The 22,585-nt window shown below is 48.5% G+C and overlaps 1 protein-coding gene across 1 annotated transcript in view; it reads left to right on the forward strand.

Moving 5' to 3' along the window:
* LOC146866144 (G protein-coupled receptor 54-like) overlaps positions 1 to 22,585 on the forward strand; it is a 708,070-nt gene that overhangs the window by 638,418 nt on the left and 47,067 nt on the right. The window contains exon 4 of the mRNA XM_085640803.1: positions 14,961 to 15,199. Within this exon, the coding sequence (XP_085496929.1) occupies positions 14,961 to 15,199 (239 nt within the window). The remainder of the gene's footprint in view (positions 1 to 14,960; positions 15,200 to 22,585) is intronic.

Consider the following 22,585-nt stretch of genomic DNA (forward strand, 5'->3'; position numbering starts at 1 on the left):
GCTGATAACTTCACCTGGAATGTTTGGGTGGTTACTACTGATTATTGTGCTTAGGGTGGTCATAGTGTAATGTTAATACATATCATCAGCATTTTACAGTGATAAAATATGTTAGTAGCTCGGCAGGACTTTCCTTGAGCAGAATTAGCTCTCACTACAGAAAAGGTTGGAGACCCCTGTACTAGACAATGTTTACAATGGTGAGTGCCTTCAAGTTAGAAAGCGTCCCACGGCTGGGATGGCTTATTGGAGAGTGCATTAGGCACACACAGACATGCAGTTGACCCAGGCCTAGGCAAAATATTTATGACATGGGGGAAATTTTGCAGCACTTGTGTATTTCACATAATGCACATTTAATTGGATTTGTTTTGTGGTTGTGCTAGTTAGTGCATTTTCAGGAACAAGAGAGTAGTTTGATTAGGAAATGTCTTGTAGGAACAGTAAAATAGCCACTAAAATAGATTTTCTGCTTAAACCCATCTCCTAATGCCATCCCTTGTAACTTTTGCATGCAAGGTAAGCCGTATATTTTTATTTGTATGCATATTTTGTGGAATAGGCTATATTGTTATGTTATGTTATGTTATGTTAGTAGAGATTTATAAAGCTCTCGGCTACTCAAAAAGAGTGTCCCGGCGCTAGGAGTAACCTGCCAAGAATCAAGGAGCTCGTATGCGATTCTTTAAGACCTCACCAAGCGATGCGACTACAGTCTATAAGAGAAACAACCAGGTTTTAAGGTGCTTTCTAAAGCTGAAGAGTTCAGAGGTACTTCTGAGGTCAAGAGGGAGGGTGTTCCATAATTTGCTAACCATCACCTGAAAGGAGCGACCACCCTTTCTGGTTAAAAGGAAATTTGGCACCTGAAGCAAATAAAGAGCAGAAGATCTCAACGTCCTCACCGGACAATAAGGGGTAATTCGCTTTTTAGGTCGAGCCTACAGCAGCGCATGCGCTGTTGCTCGATCTTTTGTAAGTGGGATTTTAAAAGTGCTTCCCACCGTCTTTTGCTGGCCTAATGCTTGAGTTCACGCGAGCGTGAACGTGCACAGCTGCCAGCTTTCTGATTACTTTCACTTGGAGCGCTGCTGCGTGCGCACCACTTGTGTTCGTAAACCTTAACGGCCCAAACCATTGAAAGTTTCCCCACATCAAATCCCTACAGGCGAATTGTACTTGTTTGTGAATTTGTACAAAAAAGATCCTTTTAAAACATTTTATATTCTTACAGTAAAGGATACACTGATATTTATATAATAAAAGAGGAAATATTAAGGTACTGTATTTGACTCATTCATGTTTCGCCTTATTTCGCTATTTGAATTGTTGGTTTAATCTAAATGGATTGAGCCTACCAAATATTTGGAACTATACCTTAGTGGGGAGAAGCTGTTGAACTGTCTCTTCCTTGAATTGCGCTGCGTGCAGTAGAACTTGGCCCCATGGCATATTATCCCTTAAAAATGCGATGCTAAGTACTGGTAGTTTAACATTGGCTGTGGCCGTCATGTGGACTTAAAACTCCAAGACATCAGCTCGCGCACCTCACCTTAAAAACAAGCATTGGCAAAGCCAGCCCATCTGGCTTTGCTGTCAGCCTCTCTGCGTTGTCAGTCCTTTTTTTTTTTTTTTTAGGCAAAGTGAAAGACCAAAATACAGTCACCTATGGTGAAGGTAGCTGTGATATGTGAAATGCATTGTTCGTGAGGGGATAAAAAGCCCCGGGGTGACGCATCTTCCTTGCTTGGTCATGCAGAGTTAGAATAGTGTGATGGAGGGGTGGTCTTTTTAGCATTCCTGTCTGAGCTGCTTTACCTGCTTGTGTATTTACTACAGCAGGGCTGTGCTGCAACCAAACCCATTATGAGGCTCAATCTTACAAAACTTTCAAAAACTATTTTCCGAGCTTGGGATGTACGTGTATACTAGTTTGGGAAGATCCCCAGCTTTAGTCATACATCATAGCAAATCGTAAAATAAACACATATTCGCACGCCCGTAATAAAACGCACATTTGCCCTACTCACAAATAATGTTACATTTCTTAAACCTCTTTGTTGGAAAACCACACTCCCACTCTGAAAGGGTGGTGGTGGACTCCCCGAACACACTGTGGTAGCTTGGCTCGAGTGGTCAGGAAACAGGCGCAGTGCTAAGCATACAATATACCCATACAATAACCATGCGTGCATCCGTTCCAAAAACGACTCTACACCGTAAAAATTATGAAAATATTCTTTCTTTATCTTTTTCTCTTAGTTGCTGATTGGAAAAATAAATAGGTCAATCACAATATACAAGTTTCAATTAGTGCAGGTCAAATAAATATTGGCTGTTTGATGAAATAAATAGGGGTGATCATAAATAACAGGGCATAAATACAAGTGCAATATATACAGACAATTAAATACTTTGAGGCAATAAATACTGTACCAATAAATATTGTACACCATCAAGTCCTGTGGACCTATAAATATAGTGAAGCAATAAATAGGTAAAAACTCAATAAATACAGTACCCCCAATAAATAATTAAAAGTATACAGCAACACTCATGTAATCGGATGACACTTCAATTCTTAAGGGCTGATTTGGCCCAGGCACAGCTTGTAGGGTTGTGGAAGGCTTGAGGGGGGCTACTCCCTGGCTGGGACAAGGCTGAGGCCTAAACTGAGGTAGATCAAAGGGGGGAAATACCAATGCCCTGGCTTTCCTTCTCCACACAACCTCTCTAGGTTAGTCCCAGTTCACCCCAGGCACAGTCAGATGGGTTTCAGCACCTCCCTAGCCCCTTAGAGCAGTCTCTCAGGTCTCCACAGGGCCTTAGGCGCCCTCTACTCCACTTACTGCCCTTTTTCTGATGTTCCGACGCCGCTGGAGTCGTGTCGACGCCGTGAGGCGGTTCCGGTTCGGTCTCGGCGGCCTCGGCACAATGTCAGTTCTTTGACGACGCCGGTAGGCGGCTCCGGTCCGATGTCGGTGGCCTCGGTTCGATCTCGACCTCCGATTCGACGGCGTCGGGCAGTCTCCTCACGATGTCGACTTCGGGCGGCTCCGGTCCGATGGCGCTCTCGGCTCCGATGACGTCGGCCGGCCTGGCCTCGATGTCGACTTCCGGCGACTCCGGGGTGCGATCCTCACCCCCGACCTCCGGTGCTCCTCCTCACAGGCTCCGGGCGACTCCGGAGTGCGATCCTCACTCCCGACCTCCGGTGCTCCTCTACCTCGGTCTCCGACGACTCCGGAGGGCGGACTTCACTCCTCCGATGACGCCGCTCGCTCGACCTCGGTTCACTTCCTCCTCGACCTCTGGTATTCCTCACGACCTCCGTCGGCGCCCTCTCACGACCTCTGGCGGCTCTGAGTACGACGTCTGCTACTTCAGTCAGCGCCGCTTCTCCACCTCGGGCTCCAGGTCTCAGGCTACTCGACGCCGGACTCCAGGGAAACCAGTTTCCAGGTCAGGATCTTGCTGCTTTCTTGGTTCTAAGGCCTGTTCCTGCTGTCCAGGTCCTTAGGATAAGTTTCTTCTGTCTTCTTCCCACACAGGGCTATAGGCTGGGATCCATCAGTAGGGACAAGTATCAAGGGTGGGTTTATGGACCCCACTCCAGGCACAAGTTTCCACCCCTGCTGCTTCACTCCTTCCTCCTTCACTGTTGTGCTCCTCTCTCTTCACCAGTCAGGTGCCAACTGCCAGCTCCAACTGCCAACTGCCTCTCTTATCCTCCCAACATTCTAAACCGCCTCCAACGGTCACAGGGTTCTGGAATCTCCTGGAATGTTCTGGAAGGTGCTGGTAGGTTCCAGTGGATGCTGGTGATGTCACAGGTGGCCACCATTTTGTGCTTCAGGCCCTCAGACAGAAGTTTCAGGGGTAGCTAAAATGGTTCCCTGAATCTGTAGCAACACGAAAAAGTCTGGTGGTTCCCAAAAAGGAAAAATTCACACAGGGTTTGAGGCAAAAGTGGGACAAAATAAATAATGATGAGGAGGGACCACCCAAAGGGCTGACAGGTCTAACACACGTCCCCCCCAGCTGAAAGTGGGGAGAGCTACCCAACCCCTTGGGAGTTCTCATCACTAAGGCGGAAATACCTTGAGAGACCGTCTGCATTGGCGTGGTCCACTCCAGGCCGATGTTCCACCTGAAAGTCCATCCCCTGTAGGGAAATAGACCACCTCAACAACTTGGGATTCTCCCCCTTCATTTGCATCAGCCAACGAAGGGGTCGGTGGTCGGTCTGAACTAGGAAGTGCGAGCCAAACAGGTATGGCCGCAACTTCTTCAGAGCCCATACCACTGCAAAGGCTTCACGCTCTATTGCACTCCACTTCTGTTCCCTGGGAAGTAGTCTCCTGGATAGGAAGACCACGGGTTGATCCAGACCCTCTTCGTTGAGTTGCGATAACACTGCCCCAATGCCATGTTCTGATGCATCTGTCTGGACAATGAACTCCTTGGAAAAGTCTGGGGCCCTTAAGACCGGGGCCTCGCACATGGCCTTCTTCAATCTCTCAAAGGCTTGCTGACAAGCCTCCGTCCAGACTACCCGTCGAGGTTGTTTCTTGGACGTGAGCTCCGTGAGAGGGGCTACGATGGTACCGTACCCCTTCACGAAGCGGCGATAGTATCCCGTGAGGCCCAAAAATGCTCGGACCTCAGTCTGTGTCTTGGGGGGTTCCCAGGCCATGATGGCCTCGATCTTTGCCTGGAGGGGTTGCACCGTTCCCCTACCCACCAAGTGTCCAAGGTACACTACCGACCCCTGCCCGATCTGGCACTTGCTGGCCTTGATCGTCAATCCAGCTTGTCTCAGGGCCTGGAGAACAGCTTGCAGGTGACGCAAGTGATCCTCCCAGCTGTTACTGAAGACGGCTATGTCATCCAGATAAGCAGCAGAGAAACTCTCCATTCCGGTGAGGATCTGGTTTACCAGGCGCTGAAACGTGGCAGGTGCGTTCTTGAGCCCAAAGGGCATCACACAGAACTGGTAGTGGCCATTGGGCGTGGAGAAGGCTGACCTTTCCCTTGCTCCATCAGTCAAAGAGATCTGCCAGTACCCCGAAGTAAGGTCAAAGGTACTTAGATATTGGGCAGCTCCCAGCCGGTCAATCAATTCATCCGCCCTAGGGATCGGATGAGCATCAGTTTTTGTCACTGAATTCAGTCCCCGGTAGTCCACACAGAACCTCAGTTCTGGTTGGGCACCCGGTGGTGCAGCTTTCGGTACTAACACCACCGGACTGGACCAGGGGCTGCTAGAAGGTTCAATCACTCCTAGCTCCAGCATCTTAGTGACCTCACTATGAATGCTGGCCTTCACCTTGTCTGACATCCGGTAGATCACAGGTGGGCTGTCTCCTGTGTCCACGTCATGGACGCACAGGTGAGTCCTACCCGGGACAAGGGAGAACAACGAAGAGTACTGCCCCAGGACCTGGCGACAGTCCTCCTGCTGTTCAGGAGTTAGAGATGGGGAGAGAATCACTCCCTCCACCGACCCATCCTTTTCCTGAGACGCAAACAGATCAGGGAGAGGCTCGCTTTCCACGTCCTCTCCTCCGTCAGTCACCATCATCAAGATGACTTCGGGCCTCTCGTGGTGGGGTTTGAGGCGGTTGGCATGCAGCACCCGCAGGGGCTGACGAGGGGTCTTCAGGTCCACCAAGTAGGTAGCCTTACCCTTCTTCTCCAACACCTCAAAGGGTCCTGACCAGCGATCCTGGAGGGCACTAAGCTCTCCGGGTTCGATCACCCACACCTTCTGGCCAGGCTCCAACTCCACCGGGTGAGCGTTGTGGTCATACCACGCCTTCATCACTGCTTGGCTGGCTTCCAGGTTGTCAGAAGCTTGCTTCCACAACTTAGCCATTTGGCTCCGGAAGGCCAGCATGTAGCTCACCACATCCTGGGGGAGCTTTCTGGGAGTTCTTTCCCATCCGTCTCTCACCAGGTTAAGAGGTCCGCGTACAGGGTGCCCATACAGAAGCTCGTAGGGGCTGAAGCCCACTCCCTTCTGTGGCACTTCCCTGTAGGAAAAAAGTAAACAGGGTAGGAGGACGTCCCATTTCCTCCGCAGGCTTTCAGGCAGACTTCTGATCATGCCTTTTAAGGTTTTGTTAAACCTTTCCACCAGACCATTGGTCTGGGGGTGGTAAGGAGTTGTGAACCGGTAGGTCACTCCACACTCCTTCCACATCGCCCGCATATATGCTGACATGAAGTTGGTCCCCCTGTCGGACACAACTTCCTTGGGAAAACCCACTCGGGTAAAGATTCCCATCAGGGCCCTAGCCACAACAGGTGCTGTTATGGTCCTCAGAGGTATTGCCTCTGGGTACCGTGTGGCATGATCCACCAGAACCAGGATAAACCTGTGACCAGCTGTAGTCGGTGGATCTAATGGACCCACAATGTCGATGCCCACCCTTTCAAAGGGGGTGCTAACGACAGGAAGTGGTTCCAGGGGAGCTTTCAGCTTCACCCCTGTTTTCCCACTGGCTTGGCAAGACACACATGTCCGGCAGTAGGTATCGGACGACACTTTCATCTGAGGCCAATAAAAGTGTGGGACAAGACGGGCGAAGGTCTTGTCTTGCCCCAGGTGTCCTGCCAATGGTATCTCGTGAGCCAACTCTAAAAGGAAGGCTCGATAACGTTGAGGGACTACCAAGGCTCGTGACGATCCATGTAGGGGTGCCTTGGGTTCACTGTAGAGGAGGCCATCCTCCCAGTAAACACTGTAGTTCCCTTCAACGTTCCCTGCTGCCTGGGCTTCGGCCTGTCGCCTCAGCCCCTCAAGGGTAGGGCACTCCCTCTGGCCCTGGCAGAATTCCTCCCTAGACGGGCCTCCCTCCACGTGCCACTCGGCCGGGATGGGTAGGTCCTCCAGGTTGGTAACGTCCCCCTCCGCAGACTCCTGGTCCACCACCTCCGGTGGCCTATCCGTCCTACGGGGTGGAGACGCCGAGGCAGGCTCCTCCTGTCCTCGGTTCTTCCCTTGACTGGCAGCTGGCTGGGCCTTTGTTCCAGGCTCCAGCCGGAATGAACTCCCTCTTCGGGTAGTCGCGGACCTTGTGCTAACACAGGCCCAGTCAGGTGTACCCAGCATCTCGGTATGAGTCCGGTATTCCACCTCCTTCCAAGCGTTGTGCTCCATGTCATTGCCCAGCAGACAATCGACTGGCACGGCAGGGCTTACGGCAACTCGAAGTGAACCTGCAACCCCCCCCCATTCAAAGGGAACCTCGGCCACTGGATAGTGACCTGTTCTGCCGTCAGCCATCGCGGCTGGGTGGAGTACATCGGGAATTACCTGCTCTGGAGACACCAGTTGGCTACGCACCATAGTCATACTGGCTCCTGTGTCTCTCAGAGCCTCCCCTCTTTGGCCGTTGATGGTGATCCACTGCCCATACTTTGCAGTATTTGCGGGCACCTGGATCTTAGGAACCATCTCCCGTTCTCCCAGGGACACTAAAGTGACACCCGCCCACTCCCTTCCCTTAGTTAAGGGCATCTCCTCCCCGAGCACTACACTAGCTACTCCGGGGGGCTTTCCTCCAGTGGGAGGGGGTGATCGTTTCTGACACTTCGGATCTCCTTTATAGTGTCCAACGCCACCGCACTCGTAGCAATGGACAACCCTTGGCTGCTGACTCTGGCCAGGATTAGGGTTTCTGGGTGGGTTAGCCTTAGAGGTGAATCCTGTTCCCTTCCCTTGGAAGTTATTTTGGGGGCCTTTGGAGAACTCCTTTTTCTTTTCCCCTCCCTCTTTCTTCTGGGGGGCGCCCTGTCCGGCCTTTTGAGTATCCCCTCCAGTCCCACTTGTGGACACCCGGGTACTAGCCCAAATGTCCGCCTCCTCAGCAAGCTTCCGGGGACTGGTCAGCTTGCTATCCACCAGGTGTTGCCGCAGTTCAGGGAAACATTTCTCGAGTAGGTGTTCCTTCAATACTAGGTCAAACAGCTCCTCGTAGTTCCTTACTTCACTGCCCTGAATCCAACCTTCCAGTGCCTTCTTTGCATAGTCCAGGAAGTCCACCCAATTCTGTGTGCCCAGTTTGTGACTACCCCTGAACTTCTGTCTGTACTTTTCCGGAGTTAGTCCAAACTTCCTGATGAGCGCCAGTTTCATGGTGGGGTAGTGGGTTTGCTCTTCCTCTTCGAGGGCCAATAAAGCATCCCTACCAGCTGGAGGCATGTATTTGTACAATCCCCCCCCCCCCAATACTTCACTGGAACCCCATGGGCCCTCAATGAGACCTCATAGGCTGCGAGCCACTTGGCGATGTCGTCACCCGCCCCGTAGCTCGCTACAATGTCCTTTGGCAGGTAAGGTTTGGATTCCCTGGTGGACTCTTGGATTTGGCTGCCACCATTGGGAACAGGTTGTGCCCCGATTCGCAAAATCTGAAGATCTATTTCTTTCAGGCGCAATTCATGGGCCATCCTCTGCTCCTCTTTCTCCTTTTCCAGCCTTGCTAAGTCCCATGTGAGCTGTCTCTTCTCTCTCCGGTCTGCTAACTCCACTTCGGATAAGCCCCCACTAGAGACAGTGCTGCCCTTCCTAGAAAGTGTCCTGGGCCCTGCGGACAGGTTCCCCACCTCAGGTTGGTACATCTCAGCCCCCTCGGGGTCAGGCTCTCCATCCCTGTCTTCTTCCTCAGCCTTGCTTTCCCTGCGTGCCTCCCCCCAAGCCCTTAAGCTGGTTTGGAGTGCACCCTTCTTTGCTCCTGGGGGACAGTACACCCCCTCTCGCTGGCAAAACTCCCTGAGTTGGGCCACAGTGTACGTGTCTAGATTTTCAAGAACAAACTCCATCTTGCCCACTCAGGTTAGAGGACAGGTTTTGTGTAGTAACAATGTAGGGGGGTACCTTTAGTAATACCTCCTCCCACCACCAGAGTAAATTTGGAAAAAACAAAAACCCACAATTAGGAAGGCCGCTGTGAGAAAACTCCCGGTGTAGGCCTATGGACTACCCACAGTTATTGTTGAGTATATGTAGGCACAGCTCTATCCCACCACTGAACACCAATTTATGTTGGAAAACCACACTCCCACTCTGAAAGGGTGGTGGTGGACTCCCCGAACACACTGTGGTAGCTTGGCTCGAGTGGTCAGGAAACAGGCGCAGTGCTAAGCATACAATATACCCATACAATAACCATGCGTGCATCCGTTCCAAAAACGACTCTACACCGTAAAAATTATGAAAATATTCTTTCTTTATCTTTTTCTCTTAGTTGCTGATTGGAAAAATAAATAGGTCAATCACAATATACAAGTTTCAATTAGTGCAGGTCAAATAAATATTGGCTGTTTGATGAAATAAATAGGGGTGATCATAAATAACAGGGCATAAATACAAGTGCAATATATACAGACAATTAAATACTTTGAGGCAATAAATACTGTACCAATAAATATTGTACACCATCAAGTCCTGTGGACCTATAAATATAGTGAAGCAATAAATAGGTAAAAACTCAATAAATACAGTACCCCCAATAAATAATTAAAAGTATACAGCAACACTCATGTAATCGGATGACACTTCAATTCTTAAGGGCTGATTTGGCCCAGGCACAGCTTGTAGGGTTGTGGAAGGCTTGAGGGGGGCTACTCCCTGGCTGGGACAAGGCTGAGGCCTAAACTGAGGTAGATCAAAGGGGGGAAATACCAATGCCCTGGCTTTCCTTCTCCACACAACCTCTCTAGGTTAGTCCCAGTTCACCCCAGGCACAGTCAGATGGGTTTCAGCACCTCCCTAGCCCCTTAGAGCAGTCTCTCAGGTCTCCACAGGGCCTTAGGCGCCCTCTACTCCACTTACTGCCCTTTTTCTGATGTTCCGACGCCGCTGGAGTCGTGTCGACGCCGTGAGGCGGTTCCGGTTCGGTCTCGGCGGCCTCGGCACAATGTCAGTTCTTTGACGACGCCGGTAGGCGGCTCCGGTCCGATGTCGGTGGCCTCGGTTCGATCTCGACCTCCGATTCGACGGCGTCGGGCAGTCTCCTCACGATGTCGACTTCGGGCGGCTCCGGTCCGATGGCGCTCTCGGCTCCGATGACGTCGGCCGGCCTGGCCTCGATGTCGACTTCCGGCGACTCCGGGGTGCGATCCTCACCCCCAACCTCCGGTGCTCCTCCTCACAGGCTCCGGGCGACTCCGGAGTGCGATCCTCACTCCCGACCTCCGGTGCTCCTCTACCTCGGTCTCCGACGACTCCGGAGGGCGGACTTCACTCCTCCGATGACGCCGCTCGCTCGACCTCGGTTCACTTCCTCCTCGACCTCTGGTATTCCTCACGACCTCCGTCGGCGCCCTCTCACGACCTCTGGCGGCTCCGAGTACGACGTCTGCTACTTCAGTCAGCGCCGCTTCTCCACCTCGGGCTCCAGGTCTCAGGCTACTCGACGCCGGACTCCAGGGAAACCAGTTTCCAGGTCAGGATCTTGCTGCTTTCTTGGTTCTAAGGCCTGTTCCTGCTGTCCAGGTCCTTAGGATAAGTTTCTTCTGTCTTCTTCCCACACAGGGCTATAGGCTGGGATCCATCAGTAGGGACAAGTATCAAGGGTGGGTTTATGGACCCCACTCCAGGCACAAGTTTCCACCCCTGCTGCTTCACTCCTTCCTCCTTCACTGTTGTGCTCCTCTCTCTTCACCAGTCAGGTGCCAACTGCCAGCTCCAACTGCCAACTGCCTCTCTTATCCTCCCAACATTCTAAACCGCCTCCAACGGTCACAGGGTTCTGGAATCTCCTGGAATGTTCTGGAAGGTGCTGGTAGGTTCCAGTGGATGCTGGTGATGTCACAGGTGGCCACCATTTTGTGCTTCAGGCCCTCAGACAGAAGTTTCAGGGGTAGCTAAAATGGTTCCCTGAATCTGTAGCAACACGAAAAAGTCTGGTGGTTCCCAAAAAGGAAAAATTCACACAGGGTTTGAGGCAAAAGTGGGACAAAATAAATAATGATGAGGAGGGACCACCCAAAGGGCTGACAGGTCTAACACTCTTAAATCTACACCAAAAGCACGGAGGACATTCTATGCTCCTACGTAACGTTGGGAATTAAAATCTGTTGGCTATGTATTTTTATTTTATAACGTGGAGCACTAGGGGTTAAAGGAAAATGCTATTGGCTACCTTCACTGTAAGTGAATGTCAATGCTTGTGTTGTCTTGCACTCCAAGTGAAAGATCAGTCTTTCAATTGGACTGCGTGACAAAACAAGCATTGACAAAGTAAAGAGGCTTACAACCAATACCAGATCGATTGACCTTGTCAATACTTGTTTTTAAGTGAGGTGTGTTGGCGGCTATCCTGGAGACCGAATAAATACACCTCAAAATGCATTTTATCCACATTACAGCCCATGTTAAAATGCTAGTTATCTGAATACATTGAGGGGAATATTCATTCAGCTGAGCCTATCAGAGCAAGTTGCACGCCCACCTTCCTTCCATTGTACCTGCTAGCCACAGAAATATTACAAAACTATAACCCCGTTTTGTGTAACAGCAGTAGCATGGTGATAAACGTATTCGCCCCCATAGCTTTCTAGTGTTGTGAGATTTTTAAGTTAGCTACTTGATAAGGTAACCAATTGTGGATAAATAAGTAGGCGATACTTCATATGCTGTAAGGCGATATACCCTCTCCTTTGTGTTTCAGCTGTTTAAGATGTATTAATCATGGACGTACATGGGGCGATTTAGGAGGTCAGGGAGCCTAATTCAGGAGTGCAGTGGAACTTTTCACGTTTTCCAATTCTTTCTGTCCTGTAAGCGCAACTGTACTTTTCTGTGCTTCTACCCGAAATCCTTGTAGCTAAGCTGCCAATGTCCCTTATTCTCGCTGTCTCTGTCCCAAGGACCTCACGATTATTTCATTTCTTCTGTGCTGTTTTTAAAGTTAATAAGACGTTATTAATCTTCATCCTGATTGATTCACGACGCTCAGCGACTTCCTGAGACATTAGAACCCCAGAGGCGGATATAAACAGCTACCTATGATTCTACCTTAGAGGTTCTGCTTACTTTTACGGACTGCTAATTTATCAATTACATGTCATTAGTACAACTCCATGTCATCTGGTGGTTACTGTGTTCATTTCCATGGCGACGAGCTGGGGGTTGGGACCTACCGGTACACATGCAGGGAATTAGGAGCTGGAGGCAGTGCAGACGACAAGACCTTCCTTGAGGCATTCTGCAGGACATGAACAGTTAAAATTAGACAACACAGGGGTGAGCTTTGTGACGGTTTGTAAACTTGCTTTCTAGCTATGGCACCCCACACATCCTTACGTCAGTCATACCTCTCTAGTCCTCATCGTGATATTCAGTCAACAGGTTGTAATTTCAGCTTAGACTACCCAGTGGTTAGTCAAGGTGCCTCCTAGGTGGGTTATAATGCAATCCACAATTTTAATGCCATAAATCAGGTTTACATTTAATTTACCAAAGGCCCACCTCATGACTGACTGTAGGGTCTTTACTGTGGCTGCAGCCAGGCACTGGAATATTCTGCCATTTTCTGTCCTCTCTTAGTCTAGATAACCTGATGTCATTTCGTAAAATGTTAAAAAGCTGACACCAGTGCCAAGAAACTCTATTATGGTGACCGCTGCGCTCTACAAAATATTGGCATAGCCAATAGGTCCGCTTTTGGGACCTTAGAAGTATTTAGTTATGCAACACAATATCCTTGGTGCAACAACATCAACTGTTGCATGACTAAACACTTATAAGGTCCCAAAGGCGAGACCTATTGGCTATGCCAATGCTTGTTAAGATAAGCAGCTCCTATATTGTGAAGTGCCTTAAAAGCAAGGACCAAAGCCTTAAAATCAATTCTATTTTTTATTTTGAGCCAATGAAGTTCCCTGAAAAGGCTAGCCAAATGGTCCTAGGACCGACCCTCAGAACAGCCCTGGCTGCAGCGTTCTGAACTAATTGCAAGCGATTCAGAAGAAATTTCAGAATACCCAAATAAAGGACATTTGCATAGTCCAATCTGGAGATAACAAGAGCCTGCACTACAGTCTGTCTATGAGACCTGGACAGGAGGGAAAGAAAGTTCCTCAACATTTTGATGAGCCTGAAACCAGTGCCAGTCACAGCTTTCACTTGCGACTTCATAGAGAAGTCGGAGTCCAGTAAGACTCCAAGATTTTTCACAGTGGACACGGGGTTGGGTGGTGAAGGCTGGTCCTGAGGCCACCAATTTTTCCATTCGTCTCCAGGCGAGTGGCCAAAAAAGATGATTTCCGTCTTAGCCGAATTACAGGCTAGCTGGTTCAGGTGAAACCATCCAAAGATATTAGACAGACATTCCCTGATTAAAACTTCGTTAAACGGTTCATCCTTCCCATAAGAAAACAGGATTTGGGAGTCGTCAGCGTATGTTATGATCTTAGCTTCACATTTTTCAGCAAGAGAGGCTAGAGGGGCCATATATATATTAAAAAGGGTCGGGCTCAACACTGAGCCCTGAGGTACTCCCACATTTAATGGGGGAATGGCAGCCGAGAAAGGAGGGGACCAAACCGAATGCTGACGCTCATTGAGGAAAGAAGAGAACCAGTTAAGAACCGTGCCCCGTAGGCCGCACTCTATTCTACACTCTATTTCAGAAAACTATACATTTTGTGCAAAAAATATTCCATTTCCAGGCACCACTAACATGCACCTATCCAGACATCCAAGAAAAGTCTTGGATTTAAAACCTTGTACTACGACCCATGGAACTACTCATCTGTTACATGGTTTTGGAAAGGGCAGTACTCTGTATCTTAACTCAACAAAACAGTGGCGTTACATAGGCCCCCTCAGCCCCAGCGGTGCGGGAAGGTCCCCGAGCTGCAGGGGGCCTCCTCAGCTCAGTACGCTGGCCCTAGAGCTCCTGATTGAGCCCGTAGGTGGGAGCCTCCATGTACCTTGCAGGGGGCCCCCTCAAGGTTTGTTACGCCACTGCAACAAAACATTGATTTCCGTATTCCTGGACACTGATGTATTTTAAATTCAATAGTGTTGCACGCAGGGCAGTAATTGATTCTCGGTGTTTACGAGCTCTCTTGTCAGAAAAACATACATTAACTCGAAGATAATGTAAGCATTCAAAATACTAAAGTGAAGCGCATAGATGTCTTCTACACGAGTGTTGTGCAGGAAACAGCCCATGTAGAGTAACATAGAAGCACATTTATGAGCCTCTTTCATCACTCTTGCACCGCACAACGTGGTGCAAGTGCAACACATAATAAAAATGAGATTTATGAAGCCACTCAAGTCCACCTTGCATGGCCCTAAGTGGCTTCACAAATCTCGAGTAATGTAATGCAGCACAAATCGCTGTATTGAATTACTCTGCACCAGGGAGGCGTTTCTATGAGTGTTGCATGGGTGTTCCTAATTAACATCCATGGATTTTGACGCAGTCCCAGATTTACCAGAAGTGGCAGACCTGGGAATGTGCCACAAACTTAACCCTCCCCGGGTGAGGTGTAACGAGAAAAAATATGTTTATTTCTCCTCGGTTTTCCTCTTTATATGTGTGCTGCATTCGGCAGTACACATAGAAAGAGGATTGTTTTTGTGCAGGAAGATGTCCCTTCCTGTACAAAAACAATCCTCATTACAATGCAGGCACACTTCCACCATGGTGCAAGGGTGTCTGGGTTGGTGCTAGGCAGCCAAAAGTACTCCAGCACCGGGTAAAATGCAGGAACGCACCATATTGCCTTAAAAACGACACATTCCTGCCATTTCCCTGCACGTTGACATGATGCTCTGCACTGCGCGACTTGGCAATAAATATGGCTCTAAATCTTCAGAAAACCTACAATAGGTGAGGAAATGTTGGACTTTCAGGTCGATATGCCCATGTAATACAGTCATGTCATTTCATTGAAATTCTAGAAAAATGAATATGCATATTTTTGCATTACAGGTTCGTTTGTTTTGTCTATTCCTGTTGCAATATATCAGAAGCTCGACATAGGGGAGTGGTACGGACCACAGACGTATTGCATGGAAGCATTCCCCTCAGTGTACCACCAGCAAATGTTTATTCTCTACACATTTCTGGCAGTGTACATTTTACCACTCATCACTATATGCGTGTGTTACGCCATCATGCTGAAAAGAATGAGCAGGCCAGTCGTAGAACCAGTTGACAATAATTATCAGGTACATTTTCATATCACTTTATTGATGTATTGTGACTTGTTTATGAATTCCATTATGCAATAAATTTCATGTTAATAGATGCATTTTCATTAGATATATTTTTAATACTTTTGATAATCAGACTTTACGTCAAATGCTGTATATTGCTGTATTTGTCATTCTTTCTGCTTTGAAGACTGTTATTATGTATGACAATCACAAAACAATTAATACACAAAATCGCACTTCTGCCATTACCGAAATGGAACCCACATATGATAATTTTGCAGTAATAATTTTGGTATCAAGATGCAAGCTAATGCAACAACACTGCATTCATTACAACATTTATTCGACAGAGCATTCGCAGGGAGCATCTGAACCTCTCCATCTGTGTCACTGTTTGTAACCAAGTTACTTTTAGTTATTTTGTAAAACTGTGTTGAACCTTTACTTTGAACTTTTTATTGCATCTGAAATGTACTTCTCTGCCTTTACTTCAACAGCATACTTACTTTGCCTACATTTACTAAGGTACACCCTCACTTTGCCTAAAGCTTCAGTAAAACAACTCTCCTGTAATTTGGCATCAGGGTTAAAGTATTACTCTAACTAATGAAAAATTATTGCTTTAAAATTCAGTAAGGATTTGGTTTAGTGTTAGAATAGCACTGCTTATTAGTTTAATTATGCTCACACTCCAATAATTATTTGATATTGAGAAGTCGGGTTGTTTTTTGCAATAAAATAATTGATTGCAATGAAACGAAAATGATTTTAATAATCTGTATGGTTATGGTTCGCATTAGGGAGAAAATTACATTATTACATTTTTTTATAATTGTAACTAGATTTAATAAAAAAACAAGGGTTAAGGTTCAAACTTGTTTGTTTTTCGTAGCAAACATAATTGAGATTCAGTTCAAGTAAATGTGGTTTTAAATAGGGGATTTTAAAAGAATTTCATGTAATTATATTTAAAAAAAAGATGAAACAAGTGGTTTGCATTATAGTTCAGTTTGGACTTAGGGAAGGGGGCGAAGTGAAGGTAGGGCAAAGTAAAAAAAGGATGACCTAATAGCAATTTCAGAGTCAATTATAGCTTGTTAAAGTATAGATTAATCACATACAAATAATAAAGTAAAGATATGGGAAAGTAAAAGTAAAAACTAAGGATATTAAAAGTGGTAACACATCAGATGATTCAATGACCTCTGTCCAGTACAGAGTGGACAGTTGCATGCTTCATGAAAACCATTTTCCCTGGAAGCAGTTCCCAATAGCAGGGGACTGTCATGGTTCTGCTATCTTCCCATCAGATTACACTCATAAGGGACATGTGGGGTCCACATGTGACACCAGAATATGACAGAAATCTGTGCAACACCTTGCATTCTGAGCTCCACCTTACATCAAATCCAGGCTTTCTGATGCATCATGGTCCATGTAGTCTTTTTGTCTCCAAACACTGCCCCGATCACGTACTAGTGGTGGTGCTCTATTCTCTACCCCAATTTCTGTATCCCAGGGCCTTTCTGACCCTTTTATATCTTCCTTCTGGACTTTTCACTCTCTTGCCTTCAATCCATACTCTGTTCCTTGATTTCCTGTTTCCTGCTTTGTGACTCTGGGGCAAGCTGGTCTTTCCCTTTCCAAGTTCCAGTTCAGCATTCCTTCTTTGGCGGATCCCTGAATCCATTCACTTGGTTTATTTCTTCCATCTGTCTCTCTCCCTATACATGTGTTCCTGTCCAGATATTTCAGTTATTTCTGCCCTTTAAGCCCAAGGGCAGTGGCTCCCACTGACTTGGTTGTTGAGTCTCAGGTGAAAATGGCAGCGTCACCCCAAACATTCAGCACTCCTCCTTCTACTTTTTGGTGAATATGTTTTTGTTAGCTTTAAGACTCTGAACACTTTACCACAGCTATCCAGTGCTAAAATGCGTGTGCTCTCTCCTCTAAACATGGTAATATTGGCTTATTCCCAATTCGCATATTTAATTTACTTTTAAGTCCCTAGTAAAGTGGTACTATGCGAAACCAGGACCCGCAAATGAAATGCTACCAGTGGGCCTGCAGCACTGATTGTGCCACCCACTTATTAGTCCTGTAGACATGTCTCAGGCCTCCCATTGTGTATGCAGTTTAAACTGCCATTTCAACCTGGCAAAATGAACTTGTTGCCAGGCCCAAACCTTCCTTTCTAGTACATATGTCACCCCTTAAGGTAGGCCCTGGACAGCCCAGATGGCAGGGTGCGATGAATTTTAGAAGTAGGATGTACGTTTAAGCTTTTCATGTTCTGGTAGTGAAAAACCCTTAGATACGTTTTTCACTTCTGCAAGGCTTATATCTCCCATAGGATAGCATTGGGATTACAGTACTACCTTTTATAAGTGTAATTCCCACATGGTAAGATAAAACTGGTTCAAATCTGGTGTCTCTGGAATCACAATTTAAAATCCAAACTTATGGTGACGTCTGATTTTAAAATGAAATTCTGAAAATGCCACTTTTAGAAAGTTAGATTTTCTTGCCTTAACCATTTGGTGCCTACACCCTGTATCTGGTCACGTGACTGGGTTTAGTTGGCACTGGGATTTGTGTATTCCTCAGAGGGCCACACACAATGAGAGATTAGGTGTGTCTAGATTAGCCATCACTAGTAAGATGGGAGGGAGGAGCTGTACCCAGACCTGAATAGGCTGTGTTCTGTCTCCACACAAAGGGTTGCATAACCCCTGTATTTAGTCTTGAGTTAGTCGGGAGAGGCACGACATCTGTGCACTTGAAAAGCATGTCTTTAGAAGTCTCCCCCTATTTCAAAGGCACAACTGGGAATAACTACTTGACCTCCACAACTTCAATACTCTTCTGGACCTGTGGATACTCTGCCAGGAAGAAGGATTGATGTGCTGCTGAAGGACTGCCAGACGGCTGTAATGCACCTTACTGGACTCCTACTGTGCTGATCTGCTGCCTGATGCCCTCTTGCCTGGAGGACTGGACCTTCATCTCCTGAACCCAGAACCCAGAACCCAGAGTGACTCCAAGGACTAGCTGGCTGGCCTCCTGATCTGAAGTCTCAGGGACATAACAGGCTTCTAGCCTCCTTGCATCTGAACCTGGACTCTGCTATATGTGAGTCTACCCTGCCAAGTGGTGCCACCCCAGTCCTGGACCCTTGGAAGTGGGCCTAAGGTGCTTACCAGCAAAACTGATGCATCTTCTCTGCTGTACAACAAACAAATGATGGACGGAATGCTGACAATGAAGACATTCTCCCCCAGTCAAGAGATCTGGGTTAAATCCATCGTTCTTTTGCCCACTACGCCACCCCAGTTCAGACATGGCCATATGCAAATCAGTCTTGACCCTGTGCCTCATGGGAACAGTCCAGCCCGAACTGCCAAGCCATGTCTTCCCTGGACCGGAATCAAGCATCCTAGGACCGGTTTCTGGCTATCAGCCGTCATCAGCCAGGATAGCTTGACTCCAGTGGCGTAGTGAGCACGGGACCCACGTCTGGGCATACCCATCCCACTTAGGGCGAAAAGCGTTACAACAAACAAATGATGGACGGAATGCTGACAATGCAGACATTCTCCCCCAGTCAAGAGATCTGGGTTAAATCCATCGTTCTTTTGCCCACTACGCCACCCCAGTTCAGACATGGCCATATGCAAATCAGTCTTGACCCTGTGCCTCATGGGAACAGTCCAGCCCGAACTGCCAAGCCATGTCTTCCCTGGACCGGAATCAAGCATCCTAGGACCGGTTTCTGGCTATCAGCCGTCATCAGCCAGGATAGCTTGACTCCAGTGGCGTAGTGAGCACGGGACCCACGTCTGGGCATACCCATCCCACTTAGGGCGAAAAGCGTTACAACAAACAAATGATGGACGGAATGCTGACAATGCAGACATTCTCCCCCAGTGAAGAGATCTGGGTTAAATCCATCGTTCTTTTGCCTACTACGCCACCCCAGTTCAGACATGGCCATATGCAAATCAGTCTTGACCCTGTGCCTCATGGGAACAGTCCAGCCCGAACTGCCAAGCCATGTCTTCCCTGGACCGGAATCAAGCATCCTAGGACCGGTTTCTGGCTATCAGCCGTCATCAGCCAGGATAGCTTGACTCCAGTGGCGTAGTGAGCACAGGACCCACGTCTGGGCATACCCATCCCACTTAGGGCGAAAAGCGTTACAACAAACAAATGATGGACGGAATGCTGACAATGCAGACATTCTCCCCCAGTCAAGAGATCTGGGTTAAATCCATTGTTCTTTTGCCCACTACGCCACCCCAGTTCAGACATGGCCATATGCAAATCAGACTTGACCCTGTGCCTCATGGGAACAGTCCAGCCCGAACTGCCAAGCCATGTCTTCCCTGGACCGGAATCAGCATCCTAGGACTGGTTTCTGGCTATCAGCCGTCATCAGCCAGGATAGCTTGACTCCAGTGGCGTAGTGAGCACGGGACCCACGTCTGGGCATACCCATCCCACTTAGGGCGAAAAGCGTTACAACAAACAAATGATGGACGGAATGCTGACAATGCAGACATTCTCCCCCAGTCAAGAGATCTGGGTTAAATCCATCGTTCTTTTGCCCACTACACCACCCCAGTTCAGACATGGCCATATGCAAATCAGTCTTGACCCTGTGCCTCATGGGAACAGTCCAGCCTGAACTGCCAAGCCATGTCTTCCCTGGACCGGAATCAAGCATCCTAGGACCGGTTTCTGGCTATCAGCCGTCATCAGCCAGGATAGCTTGACTCCAGTGGCGTAGTGAGCACGGGACCCACGTCTGGGCATACCCATCCCACTTAGGGCGAAAAGCGTTACAACAAACAAATGATGGACGGAATGCTGACAATGCAGACATTCTCCCCCAGTCAAGAGATCTGGCTTTTCGCCCTAAGTGGGATGGGTATGCCCAGACGTGGGTCCCGTGCTCACCATGCCACTGGAGTAAAGCTATCCTGGCTGATGACGGCTGATAGCCAGAAACCGGTCCTAGGATGCTTGATTCCGGTCCAGGGAAGACATGGCTTGGCAGTTCGGGCTGGACTGTTCCCATGTGGCACAGGGTCAAGACTGATTTGCATATGGCCATGTCTGAACTGGGGTGGCGTAGTGGGCAAAAGAACGATGGATTTAACCCAGATCTCTTGACTGGGGGAGAATGTCTGCATTGTCAGCATTCCGTCCATCATTTGTTTGTTGTAACGCTTTTTGCCCTAAGTGGGATGGGTATGCCCAGACGTGGGTCCCGTGCTCACTACGCCACTGGAGTCAAGCTATCCTGGCTGATGACGGCTGATAGCCAGAAACCGGTCCTAGGATGCTTGATTCCGGTCCAGGGAAGACATGGCTTGGCAGTTCGGGCTGGACTGTTCCCATGTGGCACAGGGTCAAGACTGATTTGCATATGGCCATGTCTGAACTGGGGTGGCGTAGTGGGCAAAAGAACGATGGATTTAACCCAGATCTCTTGACTGGGGGAGAATGTCTGCATTGTCAGCATTCCGTCCATCATTTGTTTGTTGTAACGCTTTTCGCCCTAAGTGGGATGGGTATGCCCAGACGTGGGTCCCGTGCTCACCACGCCACTGGAGTCAAGCTATCCTGGCTGATGACGGCTGATAGCTAGAAACCGGTCCTAGGATGCTTGATTCCGGTCCAGGGAAGACATGGCTTGGCAGTTCGGGCTGGACTGTTCCCATGTGGCACAGGGTCAAGACTGATTTGCATATGGCCATGTCTGAACTGGGGTGGCGTAGTGGGCAAAAGAACGATGGATTTAACCCAGATCTCTTGACTGGGGGAGAATGTCTGCATTGTCAGCATTCCGTCCATCATTTGTTTGTTGTAACGCTTTTCGCCCTAAGTGGGATGGGTATGCCCAGACGTGGGTCCCGTGCTCGCCACTGGAGTCAAGCTATCCTGGCTGATGACGGCTGATAGCCAGAACCGGTCCTAGGATGCTTGATTCCGGTCCAGGGAAGACATGGTTTGGCAGTTCGGGCTGGACTGTTCCCATGTGGCACAGGGTCAAGACTGATTTGCATATGGCTATGTCTGAACTGGGGTGGCGTAGTGGGCAAAAGAACAATGGATTTAACCCAGATCTCTTGACTGGGGGAGAATGTCGGCATTGTCAGCATTCCGTCCATCATTTGTTTGTTGTAACGCTTTTCGCCCTAAGTGGGATGGGTATGCCCAGACGTGTGTCCCGTGCTCACCACACCACTGGAGTCAAGCTATCCTGGCTGATGACGGCTGATAGCCAGAAACCGGTCCTAGGATGCTTGATTGTGGTCCAGGGAAGACATGGCTTGGCATTTCGGGCTGGACTGTTCCCATGTGGCACAGGGTCAAGACTGATTTGCATATGGCCATGTCTGAACTGGGGTGGCGTAGTGGGCAAAAGAACAATGGATTTAACCCAGATCTCTTGACTGGGGGAGAATGTCTGCATTGTCAGCATTCCGTCCATCATTTGTTTGTTGTAACGCTTTTCGCCCTAAGTGGGATGGGTATGCCCAGACGTGGGTCCCGTGCTCACCACGCCACTGGAGTCAAGCTATCCTGGCTGATGACGGCTGATAGCCAGAAACCGGTCCTAGGATGCTTGATTCCGGTCCAGGGAAGACATGGCTTGGCAGTTCGGGCTGGACTGTTCCCATGTGGCACAGGGTCAAGACTGATTTGCATATGGCCATGTCTGAACTGGGGTGGCGTTGTGGGCAAAAGAACGATGGATTTAACCCAGATCTCTTGACTGGGGGAGAATGTCTGCATTGTCAGCATTCCGTCCATCATTTGTTTGTTGTAACGCATCTTCTCTGCTGAGCGGTGCATCCTCAATCAGAACCAATGTATCGCTGCATGGGTTGGACCCACCATAAAAGACTTGCATCACCGCAGCAACTCTCATCCTGGGTCTGGTGCATCATCTCCAGAACTGCCACTGCACGACCCTTTCCCCAGCGTGGATTATCACTTCTCTCGTCAATGGCAGCCTGGACGACAATGCAGAAACTGCTCAACACAGTTTCACTGTTCAGTGGATCCAACGCATCGTCTCGAGTGTGCATCCCTTTCGCTGACACCTGTCTTCGCATGGCAAGTCCCATTGATGGAATCCGTGATGTCAATGCAACAGAACCTCACATCACTGCCTCGCCCTATCTCAGAATCGACACATCACTTTGGCTGTTCAACGCATCTTCGATGAGGATCCATGCATTGCTCCTCAAATAGGGTTTAAGTTACTCAGTTTAGCGGGTCTAACGGGGCCTGTGCTCTAGAACGATTTTTTTTGTCCCAGTCTGGTGTGATAAGATCCCCAATAGTGCTTTGTGGCGCTATTTTCACAATAAAGTTTAAAATTCA

This window comes from Triturus cristatus, chromosome 2_1 (assembly GCF_964204655.1).
Source record: "Triturus cristatus chromosome 2_1, aTriCri1.1, whole genome shotgun sequence".
In the NCBI taxonomy this organism is placed as follows: Eukaryota; Metazoa; Chordata; class Amphibia; order Caudata; family Salamandridae; genus Triturus; species Triturus cristatus.